Source organism: Canis aureus, chromosome 7, assembly GCF_053574225.1.
Source record: "Canis aureus isolate CA01 chromosome 7, VMU_Caureus_v.1.0, whole genome shotgun sequence".
NCBI lineage: Eukaryota > Metazoa > Chordata > Mammalia > Carnivora > Canidae > Canis > Canis aureus.
The window spans coordinates 17,604,385-17,622,002 of NC_135617.1; the positions used below are offsets into that span (position 1 = coordinate 17,604,385).

The 17,618-nt window shown below is 36.4% G+C and overlaps 1 protein-coding gene and 1 long non-coding RNA gene across 4 annotated transcripts in view; one reads left to right on the forward strand and one right to left on the reverse strand.

The window, feature by feature from the left end:
- The window catches only part of UFL1 (UFM1 specific ligase 1), a 32,389-nt gene extending 20,403 nt beyond the window's left edge, over positions 1 to 11,986 (reverse strand). For 2 of the 3 annotated variants that reach the window (XM_077903029.1, XM_077903028.1), the window contains exons 1-6: positions 11,817 to 11,986; positions 10,165 to 10,310; positions 9,078 to 9,106; positions 8,317 to 8,414; positions 7,691 to 7,805; positions 5,798 to 5,928 (exon numbers count right to left, since the gene is read on the reverse strand). In XM_077903029.1, the coding sequence (XP_077759155.1) occupies positions 5,798 to 5,928; positions 7,691 to 7,805; positions 8,317 to 8,414; positions 9,078 to 9,106; positions 10,165 to 10,310; positions 11,817 to 11,893 (596 nt within the window). In that variant the 5' untranslated portion in view covers positions 11,894 to 11,986. Of the gene's footprint in view, positions 1 to 5,797; positions 5,929 to 7,690; positions 7,806 to 8,316; positions 8,415 to 9,077; positions 9,209 to 10,164; positions 10,311 to 11,816 lie in introns of those variants that run through there. The other variant, XM_077903030.1, reaches the window with a different exon arrangement.
- Positions 11,987 to 12,043: 57 nt separating this feature from the next.
- The window catches only part of LOC144317104 (uncharacterized), a 72,246-nt gene continuing 66,671 nt past the window's right edge, over positions 12,044 to 17,618 (forward strand). The window contains exon 1 of the long non-coding RNA XR_013382985.1: positions 12,044 to 12,364. This is a non-coding gene — a long non-coding RNA (uncharacterized LOC144317104). The remainder of the gene's footprint in view (positions 12,365 to 17,618) is intronic.

Below are 17,618 nucleotides of genomic sequence, written 5' to 3' on the forward strand. Positions count from 1 at the left end.
ATACAATTCAATCATCTTAATAAATTTATAAAGTTGAGGAACCATCACTATCTCTAAGATCTTGAATCTTAGAATGTTTCTACCATCCAAAAAATTCTTCACAGATGTTTGGAGTTAATTCCTGCTTCTACCCCTACTCCTAGAGAACCACAGATCTACTTTCTAGCTCTATAAATATGCCCTTCTAGAAATTTCATATAAATGGAATCAAAATGTAGTCTGTCTGGTTTCTTTCACTTAGCATCATTTTGAGGTTCATGCATGATGAAGCATGAATCAGTATTCACTCCTTTATATTGTTGGGTAGCATTTTACTGTACAAAGATCCCACATTTTGTTTATCTGCCCATTAGTTGATGGACATATGGATTGTTTCCAGTTTGGAGCTATTGTGAATAATGCTGCTACAAACATTTGTGTTCGTGTCTTTTGGTGGACATTGTGGACATCTCTCTTCATTTCTTTTAGGGAGATCCCTGTGAATGCTTTTCTTTTATAATGATTATCTTTTTTTTTAAAGTAAGAGAAATTAAAAGGAAAATGACATAGACTTTCTTTTTCTGACTATATATTTTCCCCTATTCATTATAAGCCAATTATGCCTGTTTTCTGGTTTGAGTTTAGTCTATGTTTTTATTTTAATGCATATAACTAAGGGACTTTTAAGTTATTCCAAATACTAAATTCTCTGTTGCTGATTATTTAAGATGTTATGAATTCTTTCTATGACAAACTTGGGAGAAGCAGAAACATTTGTCTTGAATATGAATTGATATTTAAAACCCCTATGTTTGGGAATTTTGACTAAATTATTATTTTTACCAAATTCTTATGTAGATTATTTTTTATTAAATTGGTTTATCCTACTTTTTCAGCTAAATTATCTAGAGTCCCAAACCAATCAGGTCCAGTTAGATGCTTGGTGAAGTTTGCTCTCCTCTGTTTATCTCTGTTTATTACAACCCTCCTATTTTTTTTTTTTTTCCTGTCCCCTTCTACCTGAACACATCCCTACAAAAAGGTAGAGGGCTCCTTGAAGGACTTTATCTTAAAATTTCTGCACGTGTAACTTATTGTGGGTGTTTAGCAAACGTTTAATTGAATTGTGCAAAATACCTAGTTTTTATACAATAAAACTTAGTTGTTGAATTTTTATTTCAATTTAGAATACAATGTAGTTTAGTATACCTATATATCTTACCATTCTATCTCCTGTTCTTCTTTTGGCTACCTATAACAATAATATATACCCTTTTAAAATCAGAGATACAAGTGTTTTCTCTAAAGTTAGACCAGAAAAGTGGGGGGTGGGGAGTTCCTTACATATAAGAGATAAATATGATGACATGGTACATTAAATGGAACTATCTGGAAGCCATATAGCTTAGCAATATCTTCTGAGGCTCAGAATTTGTTCTGCCTTCATGCTTTGATAATACCTCTGCACAGAGAAACTCAGGGCTACTGTGAGTCAGAAAAAATATTATTTGCCAAACCTGATGAGAACTACACTCACCACAATTAGTCAAAGAAAAAAGATAAATATCTGTCAATAGGAAAATATACTCTTAGCTTTTTTTTTTGATCAAGTAATAAATGCACACAGTACAAAAAAGGTACAAAACGGAATCCCCTTTCATTATCAGTTACCCCATTCTCCCAGAAACAACTACTCTTATCAGTTTCTTGTATTAGGAGGGTGCAATCTGTCAGAGCCTATGTCGGCAAAGAAGGGCATCCACACAGGGAAGAGAGAGCTGCAGCAGCAATGGGAAATCAGTTACATAAAGGGGAATCATTCAAAAAAGTAAATTTAGCTGACCCTTGAACAACGTGGATTTGTTTTGTTTTGTTTTTAAAGATTTTATTTATTTATTCACGAGAGACACAGAGAGAGAGAGGCAGAGACATAGGCAGAGGGAGAAGCAGGTTCCCTACAGGGAGCCCAATGCAGGACTTGATCCCAGGACTCCAGGATCATCCCCTGAGCCAAAGGCAGATGCTCAACTGCTGAACCACCCAGGCATCCTGAACAATGCGGATTTGAACTGCATGAGTCCACTTTACATGTAGAATTATTATTTTTTAAATATTTATTTATGAATTTGAGAGAGAAAGAGAGTAAGAACACAGGAGCACAGGGTGGAGGGGCAGAGGGAGAAAAGGTCCAAGCATACTCATGCTGAGCACAGAGACTGACATGGAGCTTGATCTCAGAACCCTGAGATCATGAAATGAGCCAAAACCAAGAGCTGGATGCTTAACTAACTGTGCCACTCAGGCACCACTATATGTGGATTAAAAAAAAAAAAAAAAAAAAAAAAAAAAAAAAAAAAAAATATATATATATATATATATATATATATATATACACACACATATATAGGACAGCACTATAAATGTATTTTTTTCTTATGATATTATTTTTTAAAAGATTTTATTTATTTATTTGAGAGAGAGAGAGAGAAAGCAAGCACCAGTGGGAGAGATGGGTAGAGGGAGAAGCAAAAGCAGACTTCCCCTGAGCAGGGAGCCCAACTTGGCACTTGATCCCAGGACCCTGGACCCAAGCTGACGGCAGACACTTAAAGGACTGAGCCACCTAGGCACCCCATCTTTCTTATGATATTCTTAATATTTTCTTTTCTCTAGCTTACTTTATTGTAAGAATATAGTATATAATATATAAAAGATGTGTTACTCGACTATTTGTCATTGGTAAGGCTTTTGATAAACAGCAGGCTGTTAAGTTTTGGCGGAGTCAAAAATTATTCACAGATTTTCAACTTTGGTGTGGGGGTTGGTGCCCCTCACCTCTGTGTTGTTCAAGAGTCAACTGTATATTAAGGATGATAGGAACTAGATTTCTCAGGGTCCAATAAGGGAGTTGCAAATATGAAAACAAGAAAACTAGAACAAAACTAATAGGGGGCTTGGAAGGGAACTGGAATTTTCAGTGTGAACTCATGGTTTTTGATAAGCATAAAAATACAAAAATATAGATATATAGAGGGTTGTATACACATGTTTACATGTATCCCTTAGCTTATCTGCTAAGAGGACTTGGGAACAATGATGACCAGACAGCAATAAGCAATTTAGTGTCCAGAACTGGGGTTCTAAATAGTACACTCTACTAAAAAGAACCAGGGTTTCTTGGGGAAATGGCTGATTCCAGGTTTGAGACAAGAAAAGTATGAACGGAGCCTACAACTTCTTGTTGTACTAGAAAGGAGTGCTCCAAGAATGATGGGGACATATTAAAAGGACACAGAAAAGAGACTGATGGGTGGCCCAATAGCTAAATTAGAGCCAATTAAAAAATATCTAAATAATGATAATAATAGATTTCAATTCCATGAATAAGATAGGGAGCCATGAGTCATAGTGATTTAAATAAGCTGAAAATTTGATTAAAAAACATAGTAACTTACAAGATCTCAAATTGCCCTCCACACAATACAAGATCTCAAATTGCCCTCCACACAAATACTTAATTATAAAGGAAAAACAAGTAGTTTTATGACAAGCCTAACAGATACCTCCTTATTAAGAAGTTATAATGCACACTATCAGTAACTAGAAAAATCTAAACTGTATACCACCTGCTAGGACTCAATGACAAGAACACAGAACTACTTTGGTTACATTCCTGTCAAAGATGCATAACCTGAACATCAGCATGAAAAAATAGCAGACAAGCAAAATCGAACATCTTATAAAATAACTGGCCTGTGGTAGGTATTCAAAAGTGTCAAGGTTATGAAAGTTAAAAAAAAAAAAAAAAAAAAAAAGACCAAGCAAGCATTCCAAATTGAGGGTGACTAAGGAGACATGCCAATTAAATGCAATATATGATTCTGAACTGGGTCCTTTATAGTAAAATACATTATTGGAAAACTGGTAAAACATGAATGAGATCTAAGGACTAGATGGGAGGAATGTATCAATGTCAATATTTGATGTTTGAATTATAGTTATGTGATTATATAGGACAATGCCCTTGTTGGTAGGACACAAACTGATGTATTTGCGGTGATGGATATTATGTTAGGAACTTCCTCTCAAATGGACAGGAAAAAAAGATTCTTCTGCAATTTTTCTGTAATTGTGAGATGTTTAAAAAAAAAAAAAGGAAAAAAGAAAACAGTTGCACTAAATTGCAAGCTTCTCTTCTAACCTTGTCTTTTGGACCAGTGCCTTGTGTGTATTAGGTGCTCAAGAAGTGCTTTTGATTTGTTGAATGACCAAAAGAAATCACTGTGGCTGTCTTATAAAAAATGTCCTGGAAGGTAATAAGAGTAGAAGAAGGGAGACTGGTTAGAAAGCTACTAAAATAGTCCAGTTAAAAAATGGACTGATCTGGGGGGAATGGTGATGCCACACAAGTAAAGATAACAAATATTTAGAATACAGAATTCAAAAAGCCTTTGTTTTCTGAAAAAGGGGACACTGAGAGAAAGGATGATGTAAAGGATGACTCCCAGGTCTGTGGCAAAACCAAATGGATTAATACCATTTACTGGTAAAATGGAAACACAAGTGGAAAAATAAATTCAACTAGGGTAGAGTGGGGTAGCTCAGGGATAGTAAGCTATTTAAAATATGGTGAATTAGAGGGATTTGTAAAACATTTCAATAGAGATGCTGTGTGGGTAATGAGTCTGAAATTTAAAAGAAAAGTCAAGTCACCTAGGAAGACAGTGACAAATGAAGAAGAAAAGATGACCTGAAACAAAACAAAACTTTAAAGGCTAGGGAAAGGAGGAAAAGCCAAAAAAAGGTGACTTATAATGTATTACCAAAGGAAGTAAGAGGAAGGCAGTAAAATGTGATGTTAAAAAATAAAAAAGAAAGAAAAAAAAAGAATATTTCAAGAAGGAAGACATAACTGGAGTTAAATGCTACTGCCAAGTCATGTAAAACATGTTAGAAAAATTTCATGATTTGACATTGCTTTGTAAGTTGGTAGAAGCCAGACAGCTGAGTTGAGAAGTGACAGAAGGTCTGAAAACTGAGACAGTAAATGTAGATATCAACTCCTGAGAAGGTTTATTTTAGGAAAGGGACAAACAAGGCGATAGAGTAGAATATGGGGTTGAGAGAGGGTTGATGGTTTTAAAATGGGAGAAATCTGAACTCAAAAACCACTGAGATAAAGTTAATGACCCAGGAGAGAGGAGATACCTGAGAATGTAGGTTTTCTTAATTCTGTATTGGAGAGTCACTCAGGCTCCAAAAATTTCAGAAACTCTTACTTTAGAAAAGTTAAAGTGATTTTGATATTAACATTGTTAGTCATGAGAATCGTAGGATGTCATTTAGTGGAAAGGGCTCTAAAATCATCTAGCCCCACCTGAGGCTCAAAGGAGTTAGGAGACTGACTTATCTGCTGCAGCTCATACGGTTACTTTGTGATAGAGCTGGGACCCGAGGACTTGTCTTTAGACTGCAAGCTCCTTCCATGACCCCGGGATGACTTGATATACTGACCTGAGTATTCTGCAGACCTGCATCTGGGGTCATGAGGGTGATTAACATAGGCAGTGAAGGATATGTGGGCTGGGGAGTGTCTGGCTACATTCTAGGGCTCTGGAATCCTGAACCCCGGTCACAGAACTCTATCTCCAAGAACCGAGGGGAGGGTCCTGAAGGAGACTAATAAAAAAAAAAAAAAAAAGAAAGAAAGAAAAGAAAGCTGATAGAAAAAAAAAACCCAACAAACTGTAATCAAAGAAATGTAAAAATATACATACTTTAAAGCAGGCTTTAAAAACAAAAACAAAACCAGGCTCACCGGGTAATGGCACTGAACAGTCCCCGGATGCGGGCTTTATGCCGGGCTACGAAGGCTTCTGTGAATATTACTCCTCTGTTATCAAGATCGATGTGTCCATTAATGATTCTACCTAGTCGCTGAGTTAGTGCCTGGGGGTAAAGGTGCAAGTTTTTATTAATCTGAAAGAACAGAATTATACATAATACAATTGTATAGGTTTTTTTTTTTTTTTTTTTTAAAGATTTTCTTTATTTACTAATGAGACACAGAGAGAGAGGCAGAGACACAGGCAGAGGGAGAAGCAAGCTCCATGCAGGGGGCCCGATGTGGGACTTGATCCCGGGACCCCAGGATTACACCCTGGGCCGAAGGCGGCGCTAAATTGCTGCGCCAGCCACCCAGGGAACCCTAATTGTATAGTTTTAATGAAGTCACGCTGCACACTGATGTTGTATTATCATTATGATTGAGAGACTTCAACAAGTACAACAAATTCATAAGATATATAAGACTTAGTATCTAGGAAACTTCATCATCTCAGAATAGAACCAAGAATTGAATGAGTCAAATAGCTGGTATGTTAAAAGGCTTTGCTACTCGCTAAGAAGGGCTATTTCTAATGGAAAATAAAAGTGACCGATTAACCAATTTTCTAGATACAGGCAGCCTGAAACATACAGGCAGCCAAGACATGTATGTGGGTCTTGAAGAAGACTCTGCTTGGAGCTTCAAACACTGAGTGAAATAAATGTTATTCTAAGATTCTGAAACCTAGGGAAACATGAGACCTAAAAAGTTATCTTCTCTGATGCAAATATTAACAAGTGTATCTGTGCCCAGAGATCTATACTCGCAGACAACAGACAACAGGATTTCCTAGTAATCCCAAGGGAGTGTTTCTCCACAGCTACAGTATGACTGCGGTCAGGTATATCTGAAATAAGTCTGGGTATATATCACATCCCAAGAGGAGTTAAAACTACTCAAGGCAGCCCCCTGGCTGATACTTTTCTGGTATAGAAACATGCATTTCAAACAACTTCTTAATGATGTTTTAGAATACTGCCTGTGATACTCAGAAAAACTAGATCTGAAAAATTTTAAGAAAACATACACATTTCCAAAATGTATCAACAGCACAGTTTTATAAAAAAATCTTTTGGGTCTGTACTGGTACTTTTTAAAAGTGTTTTAAAAACATATTCTTTGACCTGTGATTAACATATAGTTGCTCACGTAAAATAGAACTTAGGCTCCTGAAATGCTATATAAAATAGGTCTATATTCAAATGGTCTTTTAGATGCAATTATAGGAAATCACTCTCTCAAAATGGATGAGTAAATATGTCTGTATTATAAATTAATCTCATGTAAATATGGTTTGATAAATTTTTTAAGCTGGATTTTCATAAAGTGATATATACCTAAGAAGAGATTTGGCTTTTCTCTTATTTATTCCAATAAATACAAAACAAAATCATCATTTATTGAGTACCTCCACTGTGCCAGACATCTCACTAGATATACCATCAATATGACCTTACTGGAGTCTATGAAAAAGACAATCATTTCCATTTAAAGATACGTAAATTGACACAAAAAAAGAGCTGAAATAAATTTCTTAACCTTGAACAACTAAGTAGTGGCATAAATGTATTCAGATCAAAGTCTGTTTTACTCCAAAGCACATGCACTTTCCACTACAAAACAGATGTCTATAATTCTAGAATGTCAAACTATTTTAAGAACAAAGAAGTAGTCATTTCTAAATGGTCTCATGAGAGCCATCAATATATAGGAAGTATCCCCAAACACTTGCAAAAACATTAATTTATGGTAAGAAAGTCTAGTTTTTTTCTTTCAACTAAAATTCTTTACCTGAAAAGACATTATACTATTAAGAAAAGATACCTGTGTCAGAAAGTTTCCAGGAAGATCATAGGTTTTACATAGCTCTGATATGGTGACCTGACCACTTTCTTGCAATTTATCATTAACCTCTTCTGCTAACCGATCCAAATAGTTCCTAATAGTTTAAAAAAAAAAAATTAGGAATAGTGCTTTTCCTCTTTTAAGTACAATAACATATGCCCACTAAAGAATGAATAGGGTATCTTTAGGTAAACATGATTTATGACTCATATTCTGAAAATTATTTTTTTCTTATAAATGTAACTAAATGGAAGGTCAACCAAATGACAAATGCTGGCATTTTTTAAACAATGTAAATTGCGCATTTTTCATTAATTTTTTGGAAGAAATTTGTTTTCAGAGTTAAGATCAGATATAAAGACTGTAAAAATTACATTTTGTGCTGCTTTAAGATAATAGAAAAAAAATCAAAGTTTTTATTATTTCCAAGTACTCCATACAATTAAGCACTTACTTTTTAAGTACAATGATCTTAACAATGAAAATCAGCATTATGAGAGTTCTAAATAAAATGCCAAACTGGTCACAATTGTTTTAAATTTAAACACTATTAAAAAAAAAGAGAAAAAGAAACACAAAAAAGTGCTCTTATATGCTGTACTTACTCATCTATCAGTTGTCCCAACACTAGCTGAACATGTTTTTCTGATTTTACAATGTCACCAATTCTACTTTCAATATGAGTCAGATCCACATTAATTACCTAGAAAATAAATAAAATTCTATAAGTCGTAAGTTCATATTGTCTCTTAAGTTTAAAGTTACATATTAGAAATATCTTTTTAAAAACTTACTTTCTCTTAAATGAATTTCAAATTAATTGTAAGTATTGTGAAAAGTCTCAGACAAATAAAAACTTAGAATCTTATTAACTTTCATTTCTGAACAACTACATTTTCACTTGCTAGGAAAGCTTGCATTAAGAAGCTATAGTTTCATACAATAGGCACCTTTTATAAAGATTTTCTAGCTTCTTAAAACATAGTGTATCTTGCTGATGACCTGCATGCTTATATTTTCTAAAAATATCTTCTACTTTTAAAAATATTTTTCTATTCCTTCCATAAACTAAAAGCACATAAACGTCAGAGATATTTTTCTCTCCAAATTACATAAACCCAGTAATTACATATAATGACAACTATGGGTTTATTTGGTAAAGAATAAACAAATAACTGAGAAAGAAGAACTTATTAAATCAATTCAACATATCAGAACTTATTAAATTGATTAAAAGTATTAGTGAGGACTGTGAAACTATTTCTTCACCAACATTATACAACATAGGATACCAGTATTAGTGAATACTTTAGTCATAGTATCAAAAAATTGAGAAAGGAAAAATATTTATAAATTTAAAATTTACCTGTTGCAGATCAACAATGTTTACTCGACCTTTAAAAAAAGACATTTATTGATTTTATATTTACGTGTAAGACACACAAGCCAAAAAATACGTTTCAATAGATATTTATCTGGACAGTGGAAGTCCTCCTTCTACAAAGGAATAAAGCCACAATAATTAATGTTTTCAAATACAAACCATTAGCTAAATAATAAATAAGTCTTTATGGCTGGAGGCATAGGCAATAATTTATTTTTGAAGTTTCATTTGTCACATAGGCTAATAACAAATGAATACACAAGTTGCCCAGACCTACGGATTTAAGATTTATCTCCCTTCACAATTTATCTGTGACCAAAGAGATACAACTAAATTCAGATGAACTTTAAAAAATTTTTGGAACAAGTAATAGATTTCCACCTATTGGCAAAAGAAAATCTGTCAAGTATTCCAAATTATAGCTAATATTTGATTAGCTAACCATGCAGGAAGATGAACCAACACCAAGGGTACATTTGATAACATCTAATGAGTTGTTTTCATAGTTGCTTCTATTTTAACCAAATAGTGCTCAAAGTTGCTCAGTAGTTTGTTCAAATTTTAAAAAGACAAAGAAAAACAAAACCTTTATGTGCTTCTAATAGCGTTTCCTACAATATAATAGGTATAGCACTATATTGTTTCCTAATTTGCAAATACTGAAAGGTAAGTTTTTAAAAGAGTGTGGTAGTATTGCTCTATATTTTAACAATCTGTAATCTTTTAAAATCTCTGTTCTCCTTTCATAATTACCACCTGATAATAGATAGCTTACCCTCCCAAGTCATCCAATAAATTCATGAATTATGGATAGAAACAGTTGATTAATTCACATACAGAACACATAACTCATAATAATAAAAAATGCTATTTTGTAAGGTGACAATATTTGACTTCATTTAAATTATATGATCTTCTTTACCGGAAGCTATTAAAAATATTGAGGCTGATTTTTATATTAATAATTGGGAAGGATGTCTTCTATCCTCCGAATAATTTATTATTTATGTTTTAAGGGTTTCCCCCCCACCTTCAAATAACCAGAGGAAAAAAATGAGGAATTACTTACCACCTCGGACATGTAGCTCATCTCTCATTTCTTTACTAATCTGAGCTGGTGTAATATATTCCTTCCCATCAAGTGTGTGAACTACTTCTAGCTGTTTTTGAGCTATCAATTTATTCACAATCTCAATGCAGTTCCGCTCTGACAGCCTGAGAGGGACAAGAAGTTTCATTATTTATTTTTTAATAAATTTATTTTTTATTGGTGTTCAATTTGCCAACATACAGAATAACACCCAGTGCTCATCCCATCAAGTGCCCCCCTCAGTGCCCGCCACCCAGTCACCCCCACCCCTGCCCTTCTCCCCTTCCACCACCCCTAGTTTGTTTCCCAGAGTCAGGAGTCTTTCATGTTAGAGACAAGAAGTTTTAAAATGCACTTGATATATCTGTGCTTAACAAAATTAACAATGTATGAAAATGGCTTAAAAAAAAAAAAAAAAAAAAAGCCTGGGTGAAGAGGCACTATACTCTGTATTACAAAATCTGTATCTTTTATTAGTAAGCCATACAGATTCAATAAGTCTAAAAAAAAAAAACAACTCTTGGGGGGTAAGCAGGTTGACATAAACTTCAATCGTGTACCTAATTGGTACAAACCATCCTATTACAGAATTTCAAGTTTGCTCTCTCCTCTGCGCCTGCTTCTACTCTTCAAGTCTAATTAGAAAGGCGAAGGACATAGAATTTAGGTAGAAAAAGGTCTGCCCTTTTACCTCAATTTCCATTTTAAATTCAGTTAAAAAAAAAAAAAGGGAAAAAAAAAAACCACCCCCAAAACCAAACAAAGCACACTTTTCTTTTAAACTAAGCATGTAATTGCTTCGCTTCTACTACCATTCGCCCATAGGCAGGAGACAAGGCCTAGGAAAACCAGGACTGCAACTGTTATCCCAGCACTTCAGGATCTGCCCTGGTTCGCTCTCAGTGCTACAAAAATACAGTATTAAGGGATTAAGGTCTTCAAGCCCCAGGAGGCACAAAAACATCAAGAGGTGAGAGATATAGTCAACGGATTCCAAAAATAAAAAATAAAAGGGGGGGGGGTTCTATTAATGTTGTATATGTGATCTGTAATATTAAAAGGCAGAGCTTTTAACCCCTAAGGTTGATGGCTCTGCGAGGAATGTCAGTGTTCCAGGAGCCCTTACAAAATAATGACAGATGGGACCAGGGGCCCGGCCTAGCACTGCTCTTCCGGTGGACAAAAAAAAAAAAAGAAAGGCAAGATGTTGCAGGAGTCAACGTAGCACTTGCTAAGCACTGCATGTCGGCGTTAGAATGTCCTGGGAGTGTCGAACAGGCGAGGGTGCCACAGGGACTCGACGGGCGATTAAGGATGCGAGGGCACTCGTGGCACTGGGACGGCGCGCAGGCACCAGCGCGGCCGTCGGGAGGGCGGGGCGCGCCGGCCTCGGGCCCGGGCCGACTCGGGGTGGGGTGGGGTGGGGGTTCCGGGGCGTAGAAGCTCTCGGGCTTTTCCGCCAAGAACTATGCTTGGAACCGCCGCCCTCCAGGCTCGGGAGGAAGGAGAAGGCAAGACGCGGTGACACAGGGTGGGTGGGAAGGTGCGGGGTCCAGAGCCAGGGACCCCCCGGCCTCAGCTCTCATGTGGCTGCCCAGGGGCTACTCAGCAACGAGAGGGAGGGTCGGCACCTCTGAGTGGCCTCGGCGAACTGCGCCCGCTGGAAGTCAGCTGCCAACCGCCTGATCTCCTCCCAGGCGTCCGCCATCACGGCCGAGCCGCCGAAGAGCCGCCGACACGTCAGCCCAGACGCGGCGGGAGCCGAGGCGGAACGGGCCGCGCGGAGGGACAAGAGACTCCTCCCCCGACGCAGAGGCCGAACGCGCGCGCCCCGCGCCGGAGGGGCGTGTCGGAAGGGCCGCGGCCCCGCCCACTCCGCGTGGGCGGGGCTTTGCGGGAGGGCAGGTGGCGAGGTTCTCGCCCCGAGAGTGGGAGGCGGGACGCGGCAGGTCAGCAAAGTGCTACTTTAGGTGTTTTTGTATTCTAACTCCTGTTTCAGGGCCGTGATGATGAAGTTCGCCACTTTTCCTTTTCTTATGCCCTTCATTCGTGTTTTGGAGAGGGAGCGGGGAGGTGCCCGCAATTAGTATTCTCTCTTCTTCCCTGGCTATTAGCAAGAGCAGTCCACTGGGTATCGTGGGCACAGAGCAATTGTACCTTTTGGGAGACAGTAATGAAGGTAGGTACTCTAATTTATTTATTTATTTATTTATTTATTTATTTATTTATTTATTTATTTATTTTGCAGAAGAGGTGACTAATTTGGTTACTATGAAAGCTGGGAATTGTGCTCATGTCCCTCTAGATTTAGAATGTTATTCTTATCTATTTCTCCTGTGGGGAAGATTGACTCCATCAAACAATGAAGAAACAGAATCATACGATAATACGTATTTATATATATATATGTACGGCTACGAATGAAATGGAGGAGGCAAAGGGCACGTTTATTTTGCTTGCCCCTGCATTGATACTAGGAAAAGTTAAGTATTTACTCTGGAGTAAATTTCACGTCCCCTTTCACTTTTATACGTAACTATTCACTTTAAAAGGAAGAAAGAATTCGTTCCTTTTAACTGCATGTGCAATAGAGTTGGTGAAGGGGAATTGTTTCAGTTCTTTTCCAATCTCAGGGTGACTCAGATCCAAAGCCACAAAGGTACATGTATGGTAAAGTTCCCAGCTTTATTTAAAATGCAGAGAACACAGTCACAAAAACCTGTTACTAACACCAAACAGTCGCATAGTCTGGCAATGTGATTGCCAACCAAGACGTGGAACACCAAAAGTCAAGAAGGTAACTTGGAGGAGGGTAGGGGGTGTTGTTTCAAAGGGCATCAAGCTTCAGAACAACCAGAAACATTCATTCGTGTAACAAAGGCTTGTCGAAGGTCTATCAAATACCATGGAGTACATTGGTTGGTAAGGCAGACATGATCATGCCGTAAACAACTTATAAATCTAATAAAGCAGTTTTTTTTTAAAAAAAGTACTTAGTATATACTATAAAAAGTATAGCAATAGGGAAAGTATAGTGTGCCATGTAACCACTTGGCAGCTAAACTTCTTCCTTATCATATAAGACTCTGGCAGCCTGGCTTCTACTTTTTGGCAGCATCAGCTACTGTCCACCACATGTGGAGTAATGGGCTAGACACACCAAGCCCTTTCAGGACTTCATATCTTTCTGGAATGCTTGTTCCATACATCACTGTGCCATGCTCCCATGTATTTATTTTTCTATGATGTCCCAGATTAAATAAAACTCTTCAGTGAAACCTTTTAAAAATTCCTACAGTTATTCCATGTGCAGTGTCCCCACAATTCTTCATTCAAGCGTCTCTAACAGCAAGCAAAACTATATTGCAATTTTTACTTACTATACCTCTAAAGAGTCTGAGCTCTTCGATGCTCCCTAGCATTAGTATGATAACTGGTTCATAGTGCCTGGCATATTTCATGTATATTAAGTGAATAAGTCAGTGGAAATACTTTGTTGCAGCATTTTACTTTGGTATAATAATATTTACATTTATTCTTAAAAGGCAATAATTCCTAAAAAAGGATAATTCATGATTGTGTTTTCTAGTGACGAGACTAAAATGATAGCCACTAGCATGATGAAGCTATTTAGATTTTAATTAATTAAAATTATATAAAATTACACAACAGCGAACAAGTGGAATTTGAGATTGAAAACACAATGTAGTTTATATTAGCACCCCCCCCAAAATGAAATAGGCATAAACTTAGCAAAATACATGGATATGTATGTGAGATAAACTATAAACTTTGATGAATGAAAGCAAAGAACAACTATATAAGTGGAAAGGCATTCCATGTTCATGGATAGGAAAACAAAAAAAAACCCTCATATTATCAAGATGTCAGTTCTCCTTAACTTGGTCTGAGTCAATGCAATCCCAATCAAAATCTCAAAAAATTATTTAGTGGATATCAACAGACTTATTGTGAAGTTTATACACAGAGGCAAAAAAAAAAAAAAAAAAAAAAAAAAACCACAACAGAATAGCCAATACAATATTGAAGGAAAATGAAGTTGGGGTACTGACACTACCTGATTTAAAACTTACCATGAAGCTACCCTAATCAAAATAATGTTGTATTGATGAAAGAATAGATAAATACATCATTGGAAAAGAATAGAGGTTCCCAAATAGACCCACAGAAATATAGTCAACTAATCTTTGACAAAGGAACAAAGGCAATGCAATGGAGAAAAGATAGCCTGTTCAACAAATGTTGCTAGAATAGTTGGACATTCATACACACACACAAATGAATCTAGATGCACAACTTACAGCCTTCCTAAAAATTACATTTGGATCACAGATCTAAATGTAAAATGCAACTAGAAAGCCCATAGAAGATAACTAGAAAATTTAGATGACTTTAGGTATATCATTGACTTTTTAGATACATTATCAAAGGCACAACACATGAAAGCAAGACTTGATAAGCTGGACTTGATTAAAATTAAAAACTGCTTTGCAAAGATGTATGTAAGTCAAGAAAACAAGACAAGACACAAACTGGGGGAAAATATTTGCAAAAGATATATCTGATGAAGGGCTTATCAAAATATATGCAGAAGTCTTAAAACTCAACAGTAAGAAAGCAAAGAACTCAATTAAAAGATAGGCCAAAGACCTTAACAGACACCTTGCCAAAGAAGGTATACAGATAGCAAAACAATGTATAAAAAGATGCTCTGCATCATGTCATCAAAGAAATGCAAACTGAAATGAGATACCACTACACAGCTAGCAAAATGACCAGAATCCAGAATACTGATGAGGATGTGAAGCAATACGAACTTTCATTTGTTGCTAGTGGGAATGCAAAAAGGTACAGCCACTTTGGAAGACAGTTTGGTGCCTTCTTAAAAAAACTAAATATACTCTTACTGTGCAAATCAGCAATTGCACTCCTTAGTATTCACCCAAAGGAGTTGAAAACTTATGTGCACACAAAAACCTACACACATATATTTAAGGCATCTTTATTCATAATTGCCAAAACTTGGAAGCAGCTAAGAGTTCCTTCGGTAGGTGAATGGGTAAATGAACTGTGATATACCCAGACAATGGAATATTATTCAGCACTAAAATGAAATGAGTGGTCAAGTCCTGGAAAGACATGGAGGAACCTTAAATGAATACTACTAAATGAAAGAAGCCACCTGAAAGGGCTACATGCTGTATGATTCTAACTATATGACATTATGGAAAAGGCAAAATTATGGAGATGGTAAAAAGACCAGTGTTTGCCAGGGGTTGGGAAAGGTGGAGGGACGAATATGCACAGCAATGAGGATTTTGAGGGCAGAGAAAATACTCTATATGATATTATAATCATGGACATGTGTTATTATACATATGTCTACACCAATATGATATAGGACACCAAGAGTGAGCTTTAATATAAACAGTGAACTTTGAGTGATTATGATGTGTTAATATAAGTTCATCAATTGTAACAAATGTTCCTCTCTGGTGGGGGACTTCGATAATGGAGAGGCTATATGTGTGTGGAAGCAGGGGTTATATGGGAAATCTCTATACCTTCCTTTCAATTTTTCTATTAACCTAAAACTATTCTTTAAAAAATTGTCTTTAAAATAATTAATAAAGTTTAAAAGCTAGTTGTTCAGTCATAATAGCACCTTTCAAATGTGCACCTTTCAAATGTGCAATAGCCATATGTGGCTCCTGGCTATCTTATGGGACAGTATAGAAAGCCATTTTCACTTGTACCAGTTCTGTTGGACAACTCTGGTTTAGACCTTTGATAAAGGCACATGTTTGTTCACTGAGATCGTGAGACTCAAAACAAGGATCTGCACCTAGCAACCATATACCTTAATTGCAGTAACAGTTGTTTTGAGGAGGGAGTAAGAATGTGAATGGGAACTATTTCCATGTTGGCTAACATTGTGATACAGAGTGGAGGAGCTTTAAGTAACCTAATGTATGAATAGAATAGTAAACAGTACAAGTGGCCACTGAATAAGAGATAAGAGATTCCTTTTAAGAACAAGCTTTATGTAGACTTCAAAAGCAGAGCTTCAGTTCTATAAAAAACACTTTCTAACAGCTTGTCTAAGTCAAATGTTGACATGTATATTATGTGGGAAAGACTCAGGGTCTTTTCAACTATACTAGGTACATGATTGTGACACCATCCTCGGATTCATTTTAAATTCAAAGACTAATTAAATATTCTAACATTTGTAATATGGATTGATGGCTTCTTTGATGATATAAGATGTGGTATTCTGAAGTTCCTGCAAGATAAAATTTTCTGCTAATAAAACTTGAAGCATTTCCCCCCTACTTTACTAGAAAATGATAAAGTTTGAAGTACTTTCTCTAACTCAACCCAGGAAAATAAACCCAAACTGCAAAATGTGTACTGTCAAACAAGTCGTTGCAGAGAAATTACAAAGACATGCGTTAATTAAGTCACTGTTACTATCTTATTTTAGTTAGGGACTTAACAATTACCTTAATACCACCATCAAACATGGCAGTAAAATCTTATACATAGAAAGCATCAATGCATTATATGGTTTCATTCGTTTGGTGAATATGAAAAATAGTGAAAGGGATTAAAGGGGAAAGGAGAGAAATTGAGTGGGAAATATCAGAGAGGGAGACAGAACATGAGAGACTCCTAACTCTGGGAAATGAACAGGGGGTAGTGGAAGGGGAGGTGGGCGGGACAATGGGATGACTGGGTGACAGGCACTGAGGGGGGCACTTGATGGGATGAGCACTGGGTATTATACTATATGTTGGCAAATCGAACTCCAATGACAAAATATACAAGAAAGAAAGCATCAATGCCTTAGGAAACCAATATGATTTTTGGGTGGAAGAAAAGCAAAAAGGTCAGAAAAAAGGTGAATTGAAGAACCAGGAATAAAGGAAGCAGGAAGGTATAGGGGATGGAATAGTTAACAATATCTCTGCAGAGTCAAAAAGAATGAAAATAAATGGAAGCCTATTGGCTAGTAGAGTAAAAAGGTTATGACTTTTAAGAGGAGATTTTTTTTTCCTACTCTGGTAGCAATAGAAGTCAGATTGTAAGATACCTATGAGCAAATGTAAATAATGAGAGCAAGAACAAAGAAGACCTGATCAGGTCTTGAATGAATACAAGATAAGTCAGTGAAAAGAGAGATTATGGAAAAAAAAAAAAAAAAAAGAGAGATTATGATGATGTTGAAGAGGCAGGCAGCAATCACTCAGGGATCACAGAATCACAGCATATTAGGGCAGGAAAGGCTCTTCAGATCATTCATGCTAATATCTACCCACATAAATAATTTCTCCACAAGGCCCTGGCAATTTATGTACTTTTTGCTTGACCACTTCAAGTGATGAAGTATTCCCTTTTTTTTTGCAAAG